Raw genomic sequence first — 23,977 nt, forward strand, 5'->3', positions numbered from 1 at the left:
TATATAAGCTATATAGATATTTAATTGTATGCTAGGCGTTCGTGCTGCCAAGCGTGATATTACTTACGCCTGTACAACTCTATGTGCGAGTCGCAGTTGCTTGCAGTTTTTGAAGACAACTGAAATCGAGATGCTGGATACGTCATCCTGTCTGCATTTGGATGATGTAAGTTCAATTTCACTGAATCCATTGAAAATTAAAATCAAACAGGCAGAAGAAAGCATTTGCATTTCGAAGATCTTCATGATATTGTAAATATTCTCCTCTCTGACAGCTGCCGGACGTAAGCAACTATGTGACTGCAGTCGAAAATATGATTAACACAGGCTTACCTGAAATACCCACCAAGGGAATCGAGAGAGTTCAAGTTTTGGGAGCGCAGATCAGCGAAGCCGTAGAGCCGATCATACCGCCTATATTGACCGATCTGCAGGCTGGAGAGCTTCTGTTCAGGGATGAGTCGAATGTCATGACCGAATCAATTAATGGGGTAATCAACAGCATCCACTTCACCACTCTCCGATCGACAAAGTCTCTCGAAGATGTCGACGCCAAGTTTGGCAGCATGCGCAATGGCATCCATGTCATAGTGCTCGTGATTCTCACGATCGTAAGGTTGAATTGGGATAACAAACTACGGCTACTACACGTTGCCCTAATCCGTTACAGATAGCCGCTGCGCTGATGGTTGCCTTGGTCTTTGGATGCTGTACACCTGTAAGGCGGTTTGGTCGCGATGGATTCTGGAGCAAAAGGTCGGGCGCCTTATGCCTCTTACTGTAAGTAATTCTACATATAATTCCTGGTCAATGGGCTCAATAATACAAATTGTGTGGCTTTAAGACCAATCCCCCAGCTGCATTTCCCATGCTTACTGTTTATTTCTCTAAAATATTTTTAACACCAATTTTCTTCCTTACTTCAGTGCCATTATTATGATATTTAGCGTATTCTGGCTTACATCGCTGGTTGGACTATTTTACTATATCTTTGGCATGGTGACGTACCAAGGAGTCTGTGCTCCGTTTCGCGATCAGGAGAATAATTCCTTTTTCCAGCAAATGGATCCGCTAATTGATCTCAATCAATTCTTGCCAGAAATCGTGAAGAATATGGATATCGAAAGGGAACGAGATTGGGAAGCACGTAGAGCACTGATAGACAGAAACGAGCGTACATTGAAACGCAGTGAGGATATGAGAAGGAAAAGGCAAGCTGAAAGGGAAACTGTGCCACTCCGAATGTCGACGGCAATTAAGGCATGCGAGGCCGATGAGTCCGTCTTTAAGCTGCTCCGCAAGAACAACGTCTACAACATAGATGAACTAGTTCGACTAGAGGTTTTGACTCAGCACCCACCGCCAAAGGTACCCATTTTCAAGGAGGATATCAAGGAATTTGTGGTCCTCACGGAAGAGGAGCACGTTCAGTTGATGATGGCAGGATACGGCGAATTATCCGATTACCATAGTTCGATATTTATAAAAAATCTTTGTAATGCAATAACGCCCGTTGCATTGCCCAAAGTCATCCAGGATATCAGAGCGCTAGAGGCCAGCCTAAAAAGCGATTGGGGTCGCTATGATCTAGCCAAAGTCTCCTTGACCAATGCAGCGAATGATCTGGAGCGATACCATGTTCATCTAGTGGACAAGATCATGACCCTTATGAGAAACATTAAGGAAAAACTGAAAGAAATCGATAATGATATACTATATGAAGGACTGCCATTTGGCGACACAATGCAAGGTCTACAAGAAGCTATAAAGCGCTCCCAGGAGTTCATTAGAACCAGGGCCGAGGGCTATATTCAATATCTGCGTACAAATCTAACTATTTACGTTGACGACGAGGTGTCCGGGTTTATGGAGAGGGTTATGTACAATTGTGAAAATGAGGTCGGCAAGTGCAGGCCCCTAGCCTACATCTACTACACAGGGGTCGACTTGATCTGTCGTCGTCTTGTCTATCCCATGGTGAGTGTAACGAGCGTCGTCGGAAATATATCTCATATTTGATTTTGTTGCGCTTCTTCTTCTTAGAATGGCTTCTGGGTGGGCCTGCTGTTCAGTGCGTTGATCCTGTTGCCCACTCTCTATGTGTCCCATCGATTGATATGCCTGTACAACAAGATGTATCCTGGACCACCACAACCCGCAGTCCAGTAAGCCGCCTTTGACCCACTTCTAGGCCTATCATTTGAGTCAACCTCATTTCCACAGATGTCGAGCCTGCGGTGGAGTCTCGCTTGTGGCTGATGGTATGAATAGGCGGGCGCCGATCTGCATCCTTAACGACGACATGGCTGATAATCCTGCCGGATCTGAGACCACAGTGGTTGAAGTGACTGTTGAGCCATCAGCCTCTACGGAGACAATCAAATCAGATACGTCTACCTTATGCAACAGCAGCAGCAGTAAGCACAAACAGGACTAGACACCGAACTCTATGCACTCTACAGTTGTGGCATGGGACTCCGATTCGCACTCACTCTATAGTTGCTGGTTCTAGAAATGTTTTCTTTGAATTTTAATATTAAAGTGAATTTTTGTTTAGTTTAAATGCTTGTGGAACCGACTCAGAGAGTGAGAGTACTTCAACAGGGTTCCTCCCTTGAAATACACGTGTATCTAATGATATATGCAGCTGGCCCAGTTATGCTAAACATACGACTTAGATTATCGTGTTGCTCAAGTGATAAAATGTTCAGAGCTTCGCTTGATTCATATACGCAAATAAAGATCATCATACCCATTGTGTTTATTGTGGGATTGTCTTATTCGTACTATGACCCTCTAAATATACATATATACATCATTTCTCGACTCGGTTGTCTGCATAAAAAAGCTCTTGATTTCATTAGAACATATCCGGTAGCAGACATAAAAAGCGCCGCGTCATGCTTTTGGCCTCTCATCAATCATAATATAATTAAAGCGTGCACCATATCTAATCTGACAAGAGGTTGCGAACAAACCTACAAAAAAAAAATGTATAAGAAATTGACTACCGGGTGAACAAGCCGCCAACTGACAACGAAAGCGACTTTATTGTGAGGCTGCTCAACAATGCAAGGAAGCTGAGTCTAAAGAGCGATTGACGAAATCGAAGAGTTGATACCCTAAAAATAATTTGTAAGTCATAGAAAGTATTTTAGCTGTGCCTTAAACTTGACTTAGAAAAAAATTAAATTTATATACAATTCCTACTTATTTAAATTTAGCAAAAAATTGTATTTTAGAATTAATGTAAATTCTTCCTCATAGCATATTGCCTTGCCTTACCAACGAAAAGTGAAAACTGTCCAACATATGCTTTTCATAATTTTCAACTAAAAATTAAATCACGTTTCTTATCAACAAAGTCTGATTGCTGTTGTTGTTGTTGTTGTTGTTGTTGTTGTTGTTTTTGGCAGTGAGTGCCTTTCTTTTTCATAAATTACCAAAATAAAAGCAAAAGCATAACAACAACAACATCAGCAACATCAACAACTCGAACAAGCGTAATAACAATGAAATTTCACTTTCAATTTGTGTGTGTAAAAACAAAAGACTTAAGACACGAACTTGCTGTGCTGCTCGACGCCGCATTGTCGCAGTCGCCATCGCCGTCGTGGTCGCCGTCGCCGTCGCAATCGTAGTGAAGGTTAACTTGACCGATTTGATATTCAATTGGTATAACGGTTTCGAAAGCCACAACACACAAAATGGCCGCCAGTCAATGCACTCATTAAACAAGAAAAAAAAAAACTGAAAATAAAATTGAAGTAAATGTAGTTGATCAAGATCAGTTCTTGAAGTTTGATCTTGCCTAATTTGCATCGTGGAACTTTACAGAACAATTTAGAAGCTTCAAATGGCAATAGCTATAGCCAGCTGAGATCTGCACGAAATTCAGAAGACATATCAATGATACCATATTGTGGGTAAGAATATCTAAATTGCAATCTGCAATAAATACAAACAGGTAAAAATGTTAACGATCGGATAACATTAAAAATTCAGGAATGATTCATAACAGACTCGGTCAAAATTTTTGCAATTGCTGAAAATGAAGTTTGAAAAGTTTGATGAATTTAAGGTAGTAACTCGACTTAGTCTGACAACAAAATAATACCCAAAGACACACCTAATTTAATTAAAAACAGCATTATCTTTGTATGTATATACATATATTAATGTACAAGTATAAAGTTGCGTTCTTCAAAAGTTATTATACTTCTCGCCTTCAACAAACTGTGCAAAGTTCGCGCAAAGCCGGGCCAATTCCTCTATATTATATGCTGCTGTGCATATAAAACTTATAGACTTTTTATTGTTTGCAATACGCACTTGCACCGGCCTTTATGGTTGGTGTGAAATTTTGCCGTGATGCTAAACAGAGCGTTGCATTTCCATTTCGCATTGATTCGCTTTTCACGTGAAAACTGAAAACTGGCACAGAATTGCAAAAACAAGTAGAGGTAACGAAGCTGATTGCAAATGGCACGCAATACGCATTGAAATGCACACAATTAAGTGCCGCAAATGATTTAGAGTGAAAGGCAGTGAAATTTATGGCATGCAAAGCGTGAGAAGCTCTCCACAGGAATCGCAAGCGGCATAAATATTAGAACCTGTTAGGACGCAACTGATGACAGACTGGTCAAAAGTCAAGCCTCACAGCTGTTTGCCGGCTACAAAGACTTTCGCTTTCGTTTCAGCTACTACCCAACTCTGATTCGCTTCACATGGGACTTTTGCAACCACAAAAAATACGTATGTATATAAGTATATATATATGCAAATCCATGGCTTTCTATAGTGTAAATTTGATTTATATATATGTATGTATGTATGCATATACGCACATCTATTATGCATAAGCTTAACCAGAAATATTTTGTTTAATAATTCGAATTTGCATATTGAAGACGCGTCTTCAGATTTTTGTGTGTGTGTGCGTGTGTGTATGTTAATATGGCCAAACTTGTTTGATTTACAAAATCTGATAAGTATGTGCGCAATCAATCCTTGCCAGACAGCAAACGCTGTTAAGTTAACAGCGTAACTTAACAGCGGTCAGTTTGCCGCTCGAGTCTTTTGAGTGTTTTTTTTCGGCTTTGGCTGGCCAAAGCGAAAGAACTGCACAAAAGCAACGCAGCAAAAAAACTAAATTTTCCATGCAGCTCACAGAAACAACTGTTCATTTGTTGTTTTGATACACTAACAAAGAGTTTCTGGAATTTTCTATGAATTGTGCTGCACAAAGGGATGCATTTGCTGCAAATGTTCAATGCAGGCGTTTTATGCATACCGAGCGAGAAGTCCTGGGTTCGATACCGCGGCTGGTCAAATCTTTTTATTATTATTTTTTTTTTATTTACAAGCATGACGTTCTGGGTTCGAATCCACTTAGTGGTACTGGGCTCGAATTTCGAATCCAGTAGAAATATTTTTTTTTTTTATTATTATTATTTTTTTTAATTTTTAATTTTTTTTTTTTTTTTAATATATTTTTTTATTTTTAGGAAATTTTTTTCTGTTCGACTTTGACAGTTGTTGGTGTAACATATCTGCCTGCAAGAGTATTAAGGGTGCGACACTGCAAGTGTAACTGTTTTATATTTTTATTTGTTTTGTTTTGCTTGTTTTGGTTGTTTTTTAGTGCTGCCCGTTTCTCGTATATGGCGCTCGGACGTGTTCGCAGCGTCAGCCGCAGCGACGGCTCAATCGCAGTCTCAGAGGGGGCCACGCTCCAAAGCAACTTCACTCAATTTGAGCCACGACTTGTTGTTGCTGCTGCTACTACTGCTGCTGCTGCTGCTGTGGTTGCCGTTGTCTTGGCAGTTGGCCGCGCGACTGCGCACAAATCAGTTTCAGTTTTTCAGTCCAACGTGCGAGTTCGCAACGAGTAACGGTTAGTACGCACCAGAAAAAAAAAATTAAGATTAAAAAGTGCCTTTCGGCAGGAGTTGTGTTTTCAATACAGTGCTTCAATAAGTGACTAAGCAGAGCACGCGAATTACCTGCAGTGTAGTGTGTAGACCATATATTCCATAATAAATAATAACAATCAAATTTTGTAACAGCAACTATATTGCAGATCAACTGGATATATATACATATAAAGTGTAATTGCGTCGAAGCTGCATAGAAATCATGGTGAGTGAAGTGTAAAGTGTTTTAGAATGATTAGCTAAATCAATAAGTGTGTCAAAGAACTATAAAGACAAAAGCAAATTATCATATATTTCCTACGGGCCAAATGCATACCAAAAAGCATGCCAAACTCTAAAACAATAAACAAATTATGATAATAATAAAAAATAAAAAATACTAAAAGAATACAACAAAAATGTAAAGAAAACGTGTATTGAAAGTCAGCGAACGGAAAAATGAATGTTAAAGCAAGGCTTGCGAGAACGTCTGACAGCCAGAGCAACCAGACAGAGCAGACAGACAGACACACAGTCAGACTAGTTGACTGGCTGACTAGCTAGTCGACGGGTTCTGCTTTAGCTGCTGTCTGAGCCGAAGTTGAAGGCAAACCTGTCAAAGACAATGGCTATACAAATATGAATATAAATTCTCGTCAAGTTTCAGTTTCGCTTTTTTAGCGTCCATTTTTATTTTTTTTTTTTTATCGTCATTTTGTTTTTTATCCAGTTGCTTTTCCTTTTTGACTAAAACAACAATAATATAACTGTGCGGCCTTTTACTTCCTTGGGTGCCAAAAGGGGGCTCTAGTTTAGTTTCTGATTTCTTTGCTTTGGCGAATTTCATTATTGCCATTATGGCTAACGACACGCCACCGAGCAACAGCAGCCACATGCCACGCCTCAATTTGGCGCAGTCAAGTAAAAGTCGCTGCCAACAATAACTAGTTTTCCCTCTCTATATACATATGCCATATGTATGTGTGTGTGTTTGAGTGTGTGTACAACAATTAATATTTGCTGCTGCTGCAAAAAAAAAGGAAAAGCTTAAAAGCTAAAAAAAAAAAATCTACAAATGCTGCCACTCAATCGTCGTCGTCGGCTTGGCCCGCTGTCTATTGGCAAATCGTCGTTGGCCAAGCGGCCCCAAAAACTGGTCTCGCATAAATTGAAAAATCCGCAAAAATTGGGTTCGAAAACGAGTCGAGCGAAGCCGAAAAAAATATACATAAATATATATATATTGACGACTTCTCTCGAAGCATGTGGAACAGAAAATAGTCAAATGTCATATAAACAAAGTATTAATATAATTTTCATTAATTAATTAACATTTCAGTGGCCATTGTATTGTAATTAGCTTCCATATATGGAGCAGTTCCCATTTGCCACATAATTCCGAAAAGTGTAATTAAAGCAATCACTTTTCAATGCACGCCCACTCGCACTGCCACGCCCACTCACACCAGCTCGTCAATGGCGATGCCAATAGCAAGACAAGCGTGACTGACATGTGGAGTTGTTGTTGTTGTTGTTGTTGTTGTTCGCCGAAAAACAAACTCTCACTTTCATTTGGTTTGAAAACGCGCTGCTTGACAATTGAGTGAACACTCGCACAGAATTTGTTTGTAAAACAAACAATTCAAAGACTTGACTTTTACATCTGTTTACATTTCGAAAACTCAAAGTAGATAGTAGACAAACACACACACACACACTTATATATTTAGCTACAATAATTGCACATTGCAATGGAGACAGACTTTCTCCGAAATAAAGGAAAAGGCAGCGACGTTTTGTCTCGCCAGCTGGCAGCGGGCCAACGCGGCGTATGCGTAATCTGAAGCATATACATTACACACACATAATAAGCTAACAGCTAACATTATACACACACATACATGTATGTATGTAATGACAAACCTGGCAACAGCTAAACAGAGTTTTGTTTTGTTTAAAATGCAAAGGCGAACAAAAATTATTTTTATTTTTTTAATTTTGATTCTTATAAAATGTTGCCAAGAATGTTGCCGCCTTAATTGACAAGCATTTATTTATTTTATTTTTATTTTATTTTTTTCATACACTTTATGGCAGGGTTTATTAATGAGTGAACAAGACTCGTAATACAAAGAATTTGAAATTCATTTTATATTATTGATAGAAAAATCGAGACTTTTAGAGTTTTTACTGTATGTTCATATAAAAATAAAGACAGGCTCAGTTTTGTTTCACGATAAAATATATCGAAAATATTTTAGTACCATATAACTCTTATTCATATCATATAATCTAAAGCAAGACAGTTGTGGTTTACGATAAAATATATCGAATACCATATAACACTGATTCATATCATATAATCTAATTTGGTATATTTTCGAGTTTTTCATCAATAAGATTTCTTTGAGTTTTTCTTTACTTCGAGATATAATCCTATATACATCTGAACAAGTTAGTGTATTTAGGCTTCGTTCAACCGGCTTTAACCATTTTTCTTTCTGTTTCATTTGTGGTTTATCGGAGCTACAATCACTTCAGCCTAGCCCTGACAGCCAGCGCACAGCTGCAGCTCAGATTGTTGAGAGCGTTCAGCTGCCGTTCGAGTGGGCAGCTCAATTGTTAGTGCTGCAGTTGGAACAATACAAACACACACACACACACTCACACACTCATGCATACACGCACAACAAATACTACATTATATATGTACCTATGCAATTCACTTTTATGCTGATTTACAATAAATTTGCATAGGCAGTAAAATAAGTCAATGGAAAGGCAAATGCGAACGCTGAATCGCATCAATTGGTTATTGAACTGCTCAGCTGCCAGCTGCTAAAAGTCAACTCTCAAATGCACTTCAATTGCGCTTAAAGTGAACCAAAGCTAAAGACAACACACAAAATGTGGCCAAGCTAAACAAAAGACTTAGGCAACGAACCTTCTGCTACGAGCAGGAAGTGCGCATAGAGCTCTTTTGCTTGACTTGAATTTTGTCGCATAATTAACACACATACACACGCACATGCACACACGTGTGAATGTTGTTCAATGCCAGCACAATAAACAAATAAGCTAATTTGGAGACACAAAGTAGTAAATCAATCATTTGAGATTGATATATATGTATGTCTATGAAATGAGAGCTGTGTGATTGGGCACAGCAACAACAACAATAACATTAAACACGTTTTATTGTTATATAAATAAATAAAATAAAAAACACACACAAAATCGATTTACATATATTATACACAAGCTACAGCCGCAGGCCTTCGCTGAGCAACATAATCAAAAGCGAAAATACAAAATATAAAAATTATTATCAGCGAAAATCATTTGAGCGCTAGCTAAATGCTGCTAATGAAAATGGCTAAAAATATATATACATCAATATATCTGTTTCTTAAAGCTGTATGAGCATTATCGAACTTTCAAACAGTTGCATAAGACATTTTCTGTTATGCCTAAACCCTATTATTTTTTGGGACTTTTTTATACATTTTTTTTTTGCTTCTGTTTGACATTTGGCAATTTTTCACATGCATTTTGTTTATTTTTAAAACATTTTTTTTTTTTTGCTTCATAATTAAACTAATTAACTGTGCATGTAATTTGTTGTTTTATATATATTTTTTTATTTTTTTATTTTTTATATACCCTGAACCCATTAAAAATGGGAGTCTGGCAGAGTCAGAGTTCATTAAAGTTTATATCTGCTATATCAGGGCGACAAGCTGAGTCGATCTAGCCTTGTCTGTCTTTCCCTACATAAATGATCTAGTTCTACAAAGGGTAGCAATTTGAAAATGTTTATGTAGTTCCGCACTTCAATATAATGAAAAAAAAATTATCAAAATTAATAAGAGCTAGAGCTAGAGCTCAGCTAGACATTCAGGCACGAATTGGGGATAATTGGTTGAATCTGGTCGCCAATTTCTGTAGGCAGCGCAGAGATCGATCATTGTTCAGGGTATCTCTCCATCGAGATTATTCGACTCTTGTTTTCTTGCCCATTTTCATTTTCATTTGCTGGCCCTTCCGCCGGCCGCAATTAATTGTAGCCACATTTTATGTTTTATTTTTTCGTTCATAAATTTAACTGACAGAGCCGTAAAAAAAAACGTTTGGCTTATTACCGTTTTGCTGTCTAGGCCATATAAAATGCGTTAGCCGCTCTATAAACTGGGCAGCCTCGGACGCGACGTCAATTCATTTGAATATCGAGGCAGACAGACAGACAGACATAAAGACATGCCTAATTTAAACATACAAACAGCAAACAGGTTTAAAAGGTTAGAGTTTAACAAAGAGATAGACAGGGACTAAAGTTAATGCATGTACTAACGACAAGCAACAACAACGAATTTCACTTTGTTGCATGTTGTGTTGCGCTGTGTCTTTTCTCTTTTTTTTTTTTTTTTTTTTTTTTGCTGTCTTCTCTGTCGCTTTGTTTATTAATAAAAGCGCATACGTTTTACATAAGGGGGCGGCTGCTGTTGTACAAGAAAAACAAACAAAAACAACAAATGCATGACATAATGTCCGGGGGCCAGTTCCTTATTGTTGTTTGGACGCACGCTCCTCCTAGCTCATCAAAGATACACGGAAAACCAGAAAGAAAACGTTTAAAAAACAAAATCAAATAAAGCTGAAAACTAACCTAACCAGATCCCAGACATCATCTTGCATACGTTTCTTCTGAGAGTGATTTATAAACTATATACTCAGATATATAATTAAAAAGTATCATTAAAATTACTAATTAGCGAAGATGGTTGAGTAATAAATATAATTCTTACGCCGAACGGCTGTGCATGGGTTAGGCATGTGGCACAAGGTATTGATGCAGATTAAGATATGCATATATGTATATATATATGTGTGTATGAATATTCGCATATATACAGATGGATATCTTTATTATAGGTCTCATATAAATCTGACGTATGAGACAGCAATTGGTTTGGCAATGACTAAAAATAAATATACAAAGAAAAATTATAGAGTTAATCCATTAAAAAGAAAAAGAAAAGTTATTAAAAAATATTTTTGAAATAATTATTTAAATATTAATAATTATATATTTAAGTTATAGTGCTGATATACATCAATTTAAAAACCTTTAGCTTTTGAAGTTTGCTGGCAAAAACCTGATTTTAATTTCTTTTAAATTATAGTTTGTGTTTCAAAAGTTTTTTAGATTTTTAAAGAGAACTTACTTTCCTCATATTTGAAGAGCTTAAGTATCTTAATAAATAAGGTATATACATATATCAGCTACTCCCCGGAATTTGCGCAGCATTAGTCTTACATCTTCATGATCCAGTCATTGGCACTTGTCGCAGAGCCTGGAAAGTGTAAAAGTTGTTATTCAATTTGTTAACTTCAATTAACATAGCTAAAAGGCCATAAAAACTTAGTTTGGCTGAGGTATTTTGAAATTAAAAGTGCGAAAAAGCAGAAAGCCAAAACACAACAAAAAAATGCTTATAATAAAAGATAATTCAAGCGGCATTTACATTAATGTGACACTGACAAATTGCCAAATTCTTGACGAGGCCAACAAAAATAATGGAGAATGCTGTGAAACTGAAACAGAGACAGACAGACACAGAGACAGAGACAGAAACAGCAACAGACAAAACACAAATGGACATAAATTTTATTGACATTATGAACAAGATTCAACAAGAGTTCTGCGCAGTGGAACGGAAGTTGTGTGCAGTCAAGCAGCTAAGAACAATGGCCACAGTAAACACCCCCAAACAGCAACTGCAATTGACTCACGCTTAAGACATTTAAGAAGGAAAAAAAAAGCAGAAGCTGTTGCAGTATGCCATTTGCCAACTGCCTAGCCCACTAAGTAGTTCCAGAGAAGTTTGTAGAGACATATAGATGTATATGTGTATATATGATGTCAATGTCCGTTTCAGGGCTATTACTGTAGCAGGAAGTAGCTGGCCAACTGGCCAACTGGTCAGCTGGCCAACAACTTCTCGCTTCCACGCCTTCTTTAGCTGCCTTCAGCATCGGCATCGGCAACGGCAACGGCAACGGCTGCGCCTTTGGTAATTCGAGCTGCGCAATTTTCAGCATTATTCTAATTGGTCAGTGAACCAGTTTCAGCTGCACTTAAAAGCCACTGACTCATGCTCAATATGTACTCTATCTGTATCTGTATCTGTATTTGTATCTGTATCTGTTTGTTCGCCTTTTGCCTGTGTCTAAACTCGTTTTCGTTAACCGACTGTTTGGCCAGATTGCGCAAGGTCGTCTGGTCCAGGACAGGTGCTATGTAGTAGCGTATATTAACTCAATTGCAAGGCGCGGCTGAAACAAAAGAAGGTGCTTAAGCGTCAAGCGGCAAGCACCCAGGCAAAGGTCTGCCGAAAAGGTTTATGAAAAGTCAACGAAAAAAAAAAAAAAACCTAAAGCCAAAATGTTGCCAAACAGTTATGAATGCTGACTTATTAAAGCCGTTAAGACATACACTCACACACACACACACACACACACACACACACACGAAGCTTGCGCGTGTCGCCAACGGTTTTCTTGTTCCATTTTTAGCCGTTTTTTTATAATTTTTATTTATATTTTTATTTTTATTCATGTCTCTCTCACCTTGAGCTGAATTTCGGTCAGCTTAATTAAAAGCTTAACTGTTGAGGTTGGAAAAAAAAACTGACGAAAATTTCAATAAGTTTCATATCAAATGCAACTGCAAATGCGGCAATGCAGCAGCATAAAAGCGAAAGACTTAAGCGACAAACGCCATAAAAATGAAAGACTTAAGCGACAAACGCGCAGCAAATACTTGCGCAATTGCTCATCAAAAAGAAACCACGACAATAAACATATGTATGAAATTTATGCAAATAAATTGCATTTGTTGCGCTTTAAATAATATTTCATTTGATACGACTCGCATGCAAAACGAAAGGCAAAAAAAAAAAAAAAACACTTGAAAGTCGAGCGTGCGGATTTCGCTTTTACATTCATGCGCTCAAGTGGGATAGATCTGCACATAAATGATCATATTGTGTGTGATATATCGAGCGAGATATCGCAAGCGAGTGCAACAACAACAACAACAACTGGCAGCTTTGCGAATACCTTGGCAAAATATGTGAGGTAGTGATAGAAGTAGTTTTGGCTTTTACTTTCATTGAGGGAAACCCACATCTTGTTTTCTATGAATAGTTTCCGAGTGGAAAAGAAAAACATACGAGATATACCATTTTTTTTTTTACATTAATTATTCTGCCGAAACAGGGTATTTCCCAGTCTCGCCCACTCGTGCTAAACACTTTTTAATGATTTTTTTATTTCTTTAATTTTCCTCTCTCCAATTTTTGCGCAATTGAACACAGCCAAACAAGAAATAGCCAATCTATCGCTTGGAATGCAGTTCGCTTGTCTCTTATTGTCTTGCGCCCCCTCTCCGTCGCCCCCTCTCTCTCTCTCTCACACACACTCACTGTGGCCGTCTCGCTCTGCCTCAGTCTATTACTTATTGAGTTTATTTAGTGCTGTCGTAACCAGACAAACAGTAATCGGCAAACCCACAAAAAAAAAAAAAGCTTTCGACTTGGCCGGGCTCCAACTCTACAAGCTAATGATACTTGGAGCCCAGACAATTCGGCCGAAATGGTCAGCACGGGCTTTACGTAAGTTGTAAGTGCGCCAATCGTTGAGAAAATCAGATGATCGAGCAGCTGCTAAAGTTCTGAGCGAATAAAAAAAACTTCGCTTTCACACAGAAGAAAATGAAAGGCATTTAGACGTCTTTTCATTTCCGCGAAAACCAGTTGTTCCAGTTCCCTCGTTCCTTGTGCGGCTATCTCGCATTCCATTTTATGCCGGTCCGCGCAATAAGGAACCTTTTTTATACTCATTCACGAAAGTGAATCAGTATATTGGTTTTGTGCAATGTCCGTCTTGCTGTCCGTCCGTCTGTCCGTCTGTCCGTCTGTCCGTCCGTCCGTCTGTCCGTCTGTCCGTCTGTCCGTATGAACGCAATCTATTTCGGCACTATTGAAGCTAGAGACTTGAAATTTGGAACACATACTCGTGTATATCTCCGATTTATAAAGTGTTAAAATTTTCCCGATCCGCCCACTAGGGGCGTGGCAAATCGGAAAATGCATTTTCCCATATACCAGAAATCATGTTTGTTGAAGAGCTAGAAAGCTGAAATTTGGTATGTAGGTCCGCGTTGACCACCCAAGATCACGAGCTATGGCGGATATATCTACGCCCATTGGGGGCGTGGCAAATCGGATAAAACTATATCTCCTAAAGTTGTAAACCTAGAACGCTGAAATTTTGCACGTCAGCTAATGGTATGATTCTATAAAGTCTGAAGATAAATTATAAGTCTACGCCCGTTAGGGGCGTGGCAAATCGGACCTGAAGATATAGTGATTTTTAAAATTCTCCTATATTTTGGACACTATTGATGGCAGAGACCTCAAATTTTATATATATACTCGGACTGATCACCCAAGACCAAAAAGTTTTGTCGGATATATGTCCGCCCACAGGGGGCGTGGCAAACCGCAAAAGTTTATATCTCCTAAAGTATAATAGCTAGAAGCTTCAAATTTAGGTAGTTAAGTTACCAGTAACCTCCTCTATCGATTCCCCAAAAATAATTTTTACGCCTCTTTAGGGGCGTGGCATATAGAAAAATACCCTGTAATTTTCACATTTTTTTAGGGTAAGCATTCAAACTTTGCAGTTAGGGTAACGTTATCTCTTACTAAAAACTGACCAAAAATGATGTGTCTACGCCCAGTTGGGGCGTGGCAAATCGGAAAAACCTGTATATTCTACAGTATTAAAACGAAACTTAACTACTAAATTGTTGATGGGATGTGAATGAGTATTCCGCAGTCGGTAACGCCCGACTGCAACGTTCTTACTTGTTTTTTTTTGTTTTTTCTGAGCCGACAAATTTTTGTATTTTTCTTGGATTTGTTGTGACGTGCGGTTAATTTTATAATTTATGCACTTATTTTTACCAAGCAGCCGAATGAAGAGTTTTAGCTGATGTTCAGATAAACACTTTTAAGTCCAAACCAGTTTCACTTTTTGCGTTCTTCTAAGGAGACGATTTATGTGCTCGTCGGAGTGTTTATGGCCAAATTCAGATCGTAAATTATATCCCCTACAGGCAGCAGTGACCTTGATATCATCCGCACTCATCTCTACCTCCCTTCCAGCTCTGTTGGGCGTGGCTAGCTAACTGTAAGTGCTCATAAGCTTAGCAGGCATTGCACGTTTGTGCCAATTTTAAGTTTTGGCCAATTCTTTCTAACTGTCTGCGAATGAGTTGTGTAACGTGTTCTTAATGACGCCTGACAATAGTCAACAGCCACTGAATACCAATCAGACAGACGGGCAACAGGTAACAGTCAACAGGCATTTGCTGATAGCCAAACACAGGTAACAGGTAACAGGTATTCACTGATAGCCAAACGCAAACACGTAATAATATCCATGAGCTGGTAAAGGTTTAGAAAGCAATTTCAGTTATCCATCAAAAACGTCGCAGGAATAGTTATTTATAAGCTGTCAAAGATATAAAAAGAAACGTGTACAGTTATGTGAGACATTTATGATATCTGATATTGTTTCTAATGACAGAAACGTTTCATATTTTAGATGTTTATGATGCGGAATCTAAAAATCGAACAGCTCAAGCAGAGCAGCCTATAAATCTCTATATTTCTGAGATTCCAAAAGATTAGAGACATGCATATACAACTATAGTGATATCTTAAAGTATTTATGGCTAGGTAGAGCATATTTATATAAGCATTACACATATGAGCTCAGCTTGCAAATACCTCTTTTGATGTATTCATATATTATGATCAAATACAAATATACCCTATATAAATAATCGGTTTAGCTCAAAGCTGATTACAATTTCTAAACAAATTTGTATATGAGTAAAGATAAGTTTTAGAGCAATCTCCTCAAAAACTCAGCTGTTGCAGCATCCCCAAACATTATGAAAGATCGTCATGCTGGCAGAAAAGTTCATTGATCATCATGATAGACTTGCGTTTTGCCTTCTCTCCCATTGTACTCAAGGCACGAATTGTAAAGGTATTTCAAAATGAAATTTGGACAGTGTAGGACGTCTATAGGTCTTATCATTCAAAGTCAACGCACAGTCACCCGATTCGACATTGTCATTGCCAGAGGCCTTTTGTATTTGGCTACTGGTTTACAAATGTGAAGATGTCACCGAAAATTACTTAACAATCAAATATACAAAATGTATACAATAGTTGCAACCATATGCATGATAAAGAGCACTAAATAATTTTAATTAGTTGTTGAGACAACAAGTGGCTGTCCGGGCTGTTAACTGGGTCAATGTCAAGAGCTGGACGGCGTCTTTTGTTTGTAATTTGTATTTACGTTTATTATGTTTGGGCGCCTTTTCGGTGTGTGAGCAAACTGTTTCGGCGAGGCTGGTGGAATGAAGGGTCGCTCTGTGCTCTGACCTTCTCACGACAGCAAATTAAAATCCATTTCTGTCAAGTGCCACGTAATTTGCTGAAACATGACGGGCTGCCCCGCCCCCGCATACGTAAATCATCTGCATATTTCTGTGAATAATTGCGCTTAACGTTGCTCTTTGTTTTTGTTTACTTTACAGTTGCCGCCGCGATTGCTGAGAATTGCCTTTGTGATATGTCTGCTGATTGTCTTGCTCTCAACCTCCACAGACAGTGCACAGAGTAAGTTGAAAAAATATACTTCAGTAAATTTGAAACTAAAAGTAAGCAAAAAAGCTTTACCAAGGGGACACCCGGGTTTGAACCGGGGACCTCTCGATCTGCAGTCGAATGCTCTACCACTGAGCTATATCCCCTCTTATTTAAGGATCGACAATTTACCCAAGAACAGCTACAAAAGTTAAAAAAAAAATAATAATAATAGTATTCTGTCTTTAAATGTGTGGGAGTCTTCTCTGCGAAGTCTCTGCAGAGGCGGAAGTTGATAAATCAAAACATAAATAAACTATTGTTGCGCTGCGACTTCTTTTATCTGGTTCATTATCGCGAAACAGCATCGGCAACATGTTTCCTAAATGACATTGTGTTATGTATTGTGCATTGATAAATTAACAAAACAAGTAGATGAAGACTGTGAAATTGATTGAGCAACAACGAAAACCACTTAAGATTTGCCTGAAAATAAATTGATTATCTACATGTTGCTTTAGTTACGCGTTGAGTTGAAAAGATTTTTTATTTTGTTGATAAGCCTACTGTTTAATAACGACAGCTGTCATAATCGAAATACAATCAATAAATAATTTCTTAAAATTAAAAAAAAAAATAAAACAAAAAATCAGGGGACACCCGGGTTTGAACCGGGGACCTCTCGATCTGCAGTCGAATGCTCTACCACTGAGCTATATCCCCATGCGTTCGCTGGCTGGTAAAACTGCAACTTAAGCAAATGTGCTGTGTTTAATACTATTGTCTGAATTAATTTCAATTTTGGCTAGTCATTTAACACTTTAATGATGTAATGCTACAAATTACATTCACCTTTAGTGTTGCTGCACAACAAATGAAATTGAACTTATGTAATAATAAAATAATTGCCTCTTGCCGAAGTACATCTTCAAATGCACAAAAGAAACGTTCGATTATCTTATCTTCTTTTTACGATTATCTAATGGTTAAACAATATGCAAGCAAAAATGAATTTATTGTCTTGCCTTTCACAACACTTTCGCAATTAACGCCGTTAAATTGCTTTTACAGCTCTAAATTTTAATTAAGAAATTAATAGGAGCAGCATGCAAAAAGGTTTACCAAGGGGACACCCGGGTTTGAACCGGGGACCTCTCGATCTGCAGTCGAATGCTCTACCACTGAGCTATATCCCCACGTTGTGATCCGCGACATGTGCACCTAAAACCCCCAAACAACACCATTTCATCGATTAAAACTATAAATAGAACCAGCAAGAACATATTTTACTAAGTAAAGAGTTTAATTAAAGTACTGATAAAAATACATTCATTTTAAATAAACAAATAATGTGAAAAAAGTTTACCTAGGGGACACCCGGGTTTGAACCGGGGACCTCTCGATCTGCAGTCGAATGCTCTACCACTGAGCTATATCCCCAGATACTTTGCCAGCGACTTAACTGCCACTAGAGCCACTAGAACAGCAAGCTGCAATGCAATACGAAGGCAACCCCAATCGACAAAAGCTAAAAAACTGAAAAGCTGAAATACTTGAATGCGCATATTCGTGTCCATAAATGAAATACGGTGTATTTTGTTTTTATTTTGATGTGTGGGCATGCGCAGTGAGAGGCCCGCGACTAAATTAAATATATATTTAGTTGGACCGGTTTTAGGCACAAATGTCGCAAAATGCAGGCGTTTGCTTTAGCTTTAACTTTAGCTGTAGCCTGACTTGACGAGTAACAATCGCTATAATTTTGTATTGTTATTTCAGCTGCAGACAATTTAAAGTCATTTTCAATTTCATGAATAACAGGTATACACGATAGCCGTTTAATTGCACAAGTTTAAACTGAATAACCAGTATCATAAGTAAAAACTCACTATGCTTCTTCATTAGGTGTTTAATAAAAGAAATAAACATTAAATACTAGACATTGTCAAATGGTCTGGAATATAAACAAAGATAATGATAGCTGCTGCCGCCGACAGCAGATGCCAATCGATGCATTTATTTTGAATTAAAGCCACTTGATATATGCCAATCGAGCTTGTAATAGCAAGACGTTCAATGATTGATGATGATTAATGATGATGATGATGCTGAATCTGAATCTGATGATGCGGCAAATCATGTTCAGCTGTTAGTTGTTAGTTTTTTTGGGTCAGCTCTGAATTACAAAAAAGAAAAAACTTTGACTGAGGGTTACCAAATCATAGATACTCTTGTCGAGCATGAATCATAGTTGGGTTAACTTTACAGCAAATATAGTTCAATTCCCATCGGCATCCCTGTTCTTCACTCTTAACAACTTCAACTTTAATTTTCCATCTTCTGAATTTCAGCCAAGACCCGTCGACGTTTGCGACGTCCGTCTACTCTCAGTAGTTCCCGTAGCGATTCGCTGTCCGCCAAGAAGTCCACGGTAGCGCCTGTGGCAGAGAAGCGCATCGATCAGGAGCCCGCATCCACAACAACTGTGAGCAGAACTCGTCTACGCTCCAAGTCGAAGCTACGCGGTGGAGCTGCAGCCGCTGCAGCAGCAGCTGCTGGGGGAACAGCTCTCGTAGCCAGCGGCTCATCGCTCAAGGGCAAAAAGACAAAAGTGGACGATGGCACGCCGAAGATCGTTTGCTACTACACGAATTGGTCGCAATACCGTGTCAAGATTGGCAAATTTGTGCCCGAGGATATACCCGCCGATCTGTGCACGCACATTATCTTCGCCTTTGGCTGGCTGAAGAAGGGCAAGCTGAGCTCCTACGAGTCGAACGATGAGACCAAGGACAATGTGCCCGGACTCTACGAGCGCATGATGAATCTGCGCAAGGCTAATCCCAAGCTGAAGGTAGGCATGGATAGGACCTCTATTCGGTTTGATTTCTAATCTAAATTTCCCATAGATTCTGCTGGCCATTGGCGGCTGGTCGTTCGGCACGCAAAAGTTCAAGGACATGTCCGCCACGCGCTACACGCGCCAGACTTTCGTCTACTCGGCCATACCCTTCCTGCGTAAGCGCGGCTTCGATGGCTTGGACATGGATTGGGAGTACCCCAAGGGCTCGGATGACAAGAAGAACTTTGTGCTGTTGCTGAAGGAGCTGCGCGAGGCTTTCGAAGCTGAGGCCCAGGAGTTGAAGCAGCCACGTTTGCTGCTCTCGGCCGCGGTGCCAGTTGGACCCGACAATATCCGTGGTGGATATGATGTGCCTGCTATTGCCAGCTATCTGGACTTTATCAATCTGATGGCCTACGATTTCCACGGCAAATGGGAACGTGAAACGGGACACAATGCTCCACTGTAAGGCTCGATTTATATAAACTGTAAATCCTTCAATCTTATTGACCTCTCTCCCTCCCTCAGCTACGCTCCCTCTACAGATTCGGAGTGGCGCAAACAGCTTTCCGTGGATAATGCCGCCAATCTGTGGGTCAAAATGGGCGCACCCAAGGAGAAGTTGATCATTGGCATGCCCACCTATGGACGTTCCTTCACGCTGGCCAACACGGAGAAACATGGACCCAATGCACCGGCTACGGGCGGCGGACGTGAGGGCGTCTACACCAAGGAGAGCGGTTTCTTGGCCTACTACGAGATCTGCGAGATGCTGTTGAACGGCGCCGTCTACGTCTGGGATGACGAGATGAAGGTGCCCTACATGGTCGATGGTGATCAGTGGGTGGGCTTCGATGATGAGCGCGCGATCAGAAATAAAATGCAATGGATCAAAACGAATGGCTTTGGCGGCGCCATGGTCTGGACCGTCGATATGGACGACTTCAAGGGCGACGTGTGCGGTGGCAATGTCAAGTACCCATTGATTGGAGCTATGCGCGAGGAACTGCTGGGCATATCGCGTGGCAAGGAGGCCAAGGATGTCAACTGGACGGCCGTTGCAGCCACATTTGAAGACATCGAAGAGGTAAGTGTCTTCTGCTAGACTTTCAACAAGATCGAATCTAATCTCACCTTACTTTTTGCTCCCTCACAGAAACCCGAGCCCATTCAAATTTCTGTTGATGAAATCCTCAAGAAGGTGCGCAAGCCCCATGTGCAAAAGAAACAGCGCATCAAGTCGGGCGCCAATGCCATCGAACAGAACTGTAAGTGCTTCACATGAAAGTCTCTTTTATCAGCTATCTAATCTCCCTTTATTCCTAGCTCGTCCCGCTCAGGTCTTCTGCTATCTGACCAGCTGGTCAGCTAAGCGCCCAGGCGCAGGCAAATTCGAGCCATCCCATATCGATCCTAAGCTCTGCACACACATTGTCTACGCGTTTGCCACCCTGCAGGAATATAAGCTGACAGAGGCCACGGACGACGATCCGGAGAACTATGAGAGTGTGATTGCCTTGCGCGATTCGAATCCTGATCTGCAAATCCTGCTGGCCATTGGCGGCTGGGCCTTCGGCTCCACGCCCTTCAAGGAGCTCACCTCGAACGTGTTCCGCATGAACCAGTTCGTCTACGAAGCCATTGACTTTTTGAGGGATTACAAATTCAACGGATTGGACGTTGATTGGGAGTATCCGCGCGGTGCCGAGGATCGTGTGGCTTATGTGAATCTGCTCCGTGAGTTGCGTGTTGCCTTCGAAGGCGAGGCGAAATCCTCAGGTCTGCCACGCCTACTGCTCACAGCTGCAGTGCCCGCCTCCTTTGAGGCAATCGCCGCCGGCTATGATGTGCCCGAGATATCGAAATATTTGGATTTCATCAATGTGATGACCTACGATTTCCATGGCCAATGGGAGCGCACCGTGGGACACAATTCGCCACTCTTTGCCTTGGAGTCTGCGACGGGCTATCAGAAGAAATTGACCGTGGACTACAGCGCACGCGAGTGGGTCAAGCAGGGCGCTCCCAAGGAGAAGCTGCTCATTGGCATGCCCACCTATGGCAGGAGCTTCGAGCTGGTCAATGAGACACAATTCGATATCGGTTCCCCCTCATCGGGTGGCGGCAAGGCGGGAAAATTCACCAACGAGGCTGGCTTCCTTAGTTACTATGAGGTCTGCTCCTTCCTGGCGGCGGATAATACTACGCTGGTCTGGGACTCCGAGCAGCAGGTGCCCTTCGCCTACAGAGGCAACCAGTGGGTGGGCTTCGATGATGAGCGCTCGCTGAAAACCAAGGTGAGAGCACGGGCTAATCCATAATCTGATTCCTCCAGTTGAATGATCCTTTATAGATGAATGTATTCATTTCCCTTTTGAATGCATCCATGCAAATGTCTAGTTCACATATTCATAATCAATCTCTCATTTCTAGACGGAATGGCTAAAGGAGCAGGGCTTCGGCGGCATCATGGTCTGGTCCATTGATATGGATGATTTCTCGGGACGCTGCGGCAACGGCAAATATCCGTTGCTGAATGCGCTCAACGACGAGCTGAAGGACTACAAGGTGACACTCGAATATGATGGACCCTACGAGTCTCACGGGCCACGCGGCGCCTATACCACCAAGGATCGTAAGTGCTGATTGGGAATTATATGAGAATGATCTAAACTAAATTCACGCCCTTCAACAGCTCATGATGTGACCTGTGCGGAGGAGGAGGGACACATTAGCTACCACAAGGATTGGGCCGATTGCACGCATTACTATATGTGCGAGGGAGAGCGCAAGCATCACATGCCATGTCCTGCCAATTTGGTCTTCAATCCACAGGAGAACGTTTGCGACTGGCCGGAGAATGTTGAAGGCTGTCACGCCCCCACGGACGCGCCAGCCTAAGCAGCCGCAAAGAGGGATTTTTGAATAAGAAGAAGCTCTGCCCGGGCTGCGCATTGGCCTATGCAAGTTGTTAATACATACATACATTATTAAATGATGATAGATCACCTTCGACAACTACCCCGCCCTTCGCCCTCCGCCCCCATAAATTTAAGTGCGAAACTGCCTGTCCCCGCCTTCCGCCTGTTCCATAACTAACGCGAAAAATACTCAAAACGTTTGCTCAAATTCTGAAGCTGAATTTTTTGTATTAAATATAAGATTTAATTAAAGCCTAAGTTTAAGTAGTTTATATGAGACGAAGTAGCTAAAAAGAGGATTGCACAACTATGTAGAAATGAAAACACTCAATCAATCTTACATACACCATTTTCCAAGCTTTCTCGCATTTGCCGTTCACAATTCGCATTCGGAAATCAAGTTTTATAGGGTATAATTTTTTGCAATGCGGCCGAACAACTTTTATTTAACTGTGATAAACACAAACGAAGAAGCATCTAAATAATAACAGCAACAAAATTAAAATCTTTTAACAAAACAAACAATTTAAACAGAAAAATCTATAAAAAATTAAATTCATGAAATTGCCTCAAATTCTGCCGCACACAAATTAACAAACTAACCCTATGAAAGGAAAAGCTGCTAACATAAGATGTTGTATATTTTCTAAAAATTTGTATTATACGTTGTAATTATTTAGTTAAAATAAAAACACGTCAAAACAAATTTGAACTCTGCTTTACTATTTAACAATATTTTTCATGCATTGATTAATGGCCCGATTTTGCAATCAGGCACTAGCAAAAATTATTTTAGACTCATTAGAGTGCTCCTCTCCACGGAAATCTTTAGTAAAAGGCGAAAGATTTATTCGACAACTGAAGAGAAGCCAGAGTACCGAACCAAGGCACAACGACGGCACACCATGCTCTCAGTGTCACAACCGTTTGGGAATTACAGCGCGCGCAGTGTCGAGAGTAAACGTAATTTTGTAGCATACTTTGGGGCGCGTGCAAAACCACCACCAAAGGCAAACATTTCTCTTTGTCTCTTTCAGCAATTGCGCATGTGTATAAATAGAAAGTTTACCGTTGCACACGAATTCACAAACGGTTCTAGCTGCTGGGCAATGAGTTGGCACTGGAATGACATTGTAGAGTTATCGCTTCTCGGCCTTATGGCTAAGATCAAAGTGTAGTATCTGTTCTTATCAGCTTAACATCTGATAGATCCTCCATCGGAGGACAACAAATGTTAAACTGATTTTTGGAAAGGGACGGAGTGCTAGGAGCTTGCTCCACCTCTGTCGCGGGTTGGCCTGGTATTGCAGTATCGCCAGGATTTCGGCCCAACTAAGTAATAAATGAAAACTAAAATTAAATTACAGATGAAGTCTGCTAGATAAACAGAGATTTTTCACAGTTGCAGCTATAGTTCAACTGTTATTCTGTCGGATTTAAAAGTACGATAGCTGAATAAAGTGTCAAGATGTGGGAGAGCTCTAGCTTTATTTTTAAAATTCAGTGTTCGGTTTGGGTTCTCCCAACTTTGTATAGAAAAAATCAACAACTTTATTTAAACAT

General features: G+C 40.1%; 2 protein-coding genes, 1 long non-coding RNA gene and 6 other non-coding genes across 10 annotated transcripts in view; 3 read left to right on the forward strand and 6 right to left on the reverse strand.

The window, feature by feature from the left end:
• The window catches only part of LOC108613377 (prominin-like protein), a 4,033-nt gene extending 1,269 nt beyond the window's left edge, over positions 1-2,764 (forward strand). The window contains exons 6-11 of the mRNA XM_018006792.2: positions 36-166; positions 276-611; positions 671-780; positions 927-1,977; positions 2,044-2,165; positions 2,224-2,764. Of these exons, the coding sequence (XP_017862281.1) occupies positions 36-166; positions 276-611; positions 671-780; positions 927-1,977; positions 2,044-2,165; positions 2,224-2,437 (1,964 nt within the window). The 3' untranslated portion in view covers positions 2,438-2,764. The remainder of the gene's footprint in view (positions 1-35; positions 167-275; positions 612-670; positions 781-926; positions 1,978-2,043; positions 2,166-2,223) is intronic.
• Positions 1-15,572, reverse strand: part of LOC149268990 (uncharacterized) — a 17,975-nt gene extending 2,403 nt beyond the window's left edge. The window contains exons 1-4 of one of the 2 annotated variants that reach the window (XR_016269961.1): positions 14,852-15,572; positions 11,144-11,272; positions 334-10,897; positions 68-275 (exon numbers count right to left, since the gene is read on the reverse strand). This is a non-coding gene — a long non-coding RNA (uncharacterized LOC149268990). Of the gene's footprint in view, positions 1-67; positions 276-333; positions 11,273-14,851 lie in introns of both variants that reach the window. The other variant, XR_016269960.1, reaches the window with a different exon arrangement.
• On the forward strand, positions 6,003-23,120 carry Cht7 (chitinase 7). Its single transcript, XM_018008746.2, has 9 exons — positions 6,003-6,144; positions 16,603-16,684; positions 19,003-19,505; positions 19,561-19,958; positions 20,022-20,580; positions 20,650-20,761; positions 20,820-21,790; positions 21,927-22,128; positions 22,189-23,120. The coding sequence occupies exons 1-9, from the start codon at positions 6,142-6,144 to the stop codon at positions 22,392-22,394; spliced, it is 3,036 nt and encodes a 1,011-aa protein (XP_017864235.1). The 5' UTR covers positions 6,003-6,141; the 3' UTR covers positions 22,395-23,120.
• Positions 16,747-16,818, reverse strand: TRNAC-GCA (transfer RNA cysteine (anticodon GCA)). The gene has a single exon. It is a non-coding gene; the product is annotated as a tRNA-Cys (tRNA).
• Positions 17,303-17,374, reverse strand: TRNAC-GCA (transfer RNA cysteine (anticodon GCA)). Its single transcript has one exon. It is a non-coding gene; the product is annotated as a tRNA-Cys (tRNA).
• Positions 17,776-17,847, reverse strand: TRNAC-GCA (transfer RNA cysteine (anticodon GCA)). Its single transcript has one exon. It is a non-coding gene; the product is annotated as a tRNA-Cys (tRNA).
• TRNAC-GCA (transfer RNA cysteine (anticodon GCA)) lies at positions 18,020-18,091 on the reverse strand. The gene has a single exon. It is a non-coding gene; the product is annotated as a tRNA-Cys (tRNA).
• Positions 23,121-23,169: 49 nt separating the features above from the next.
• Positions 23,170-23,292, reverse strand: LOC149268991 (U5 spliceosomal RNA). Its single transcript, XR_016270149.1, has one exon. It is a non-coding gene; the product is annotated as a U5 spliceosomal RNA (small nuclear RNA).
• Positions 23,293-23,555: 263 nt separating this feature from the next.
• On the forward strand, positions 23,556-23,751 carry LOC149268992 (U2 spliceosomal RNA). Its single transcript, XR_016270158.1, has one exon. It is a non-coding gene; the product is annotated as a U2 spliceosomal RNA (small nuclear RNA).
• The last annotated feature ends 226 nt before the right edge of the window (positions 23,752-23,977 follow it).

Source organism: Drosophila arizonae, chromosome 4, assembly GCF_054131065.1.
Source record: "Drosophila arizonae isolate 15081-1271.41 chromosome 4, UAZ_ARI_1.0, whole genome shotgun sequence".
NCBI lineage: Eukaryota > Metazoa > Arthropoda > Insecta > Diptera > Drosophilidae > Drosophila > Drosophila arizonae.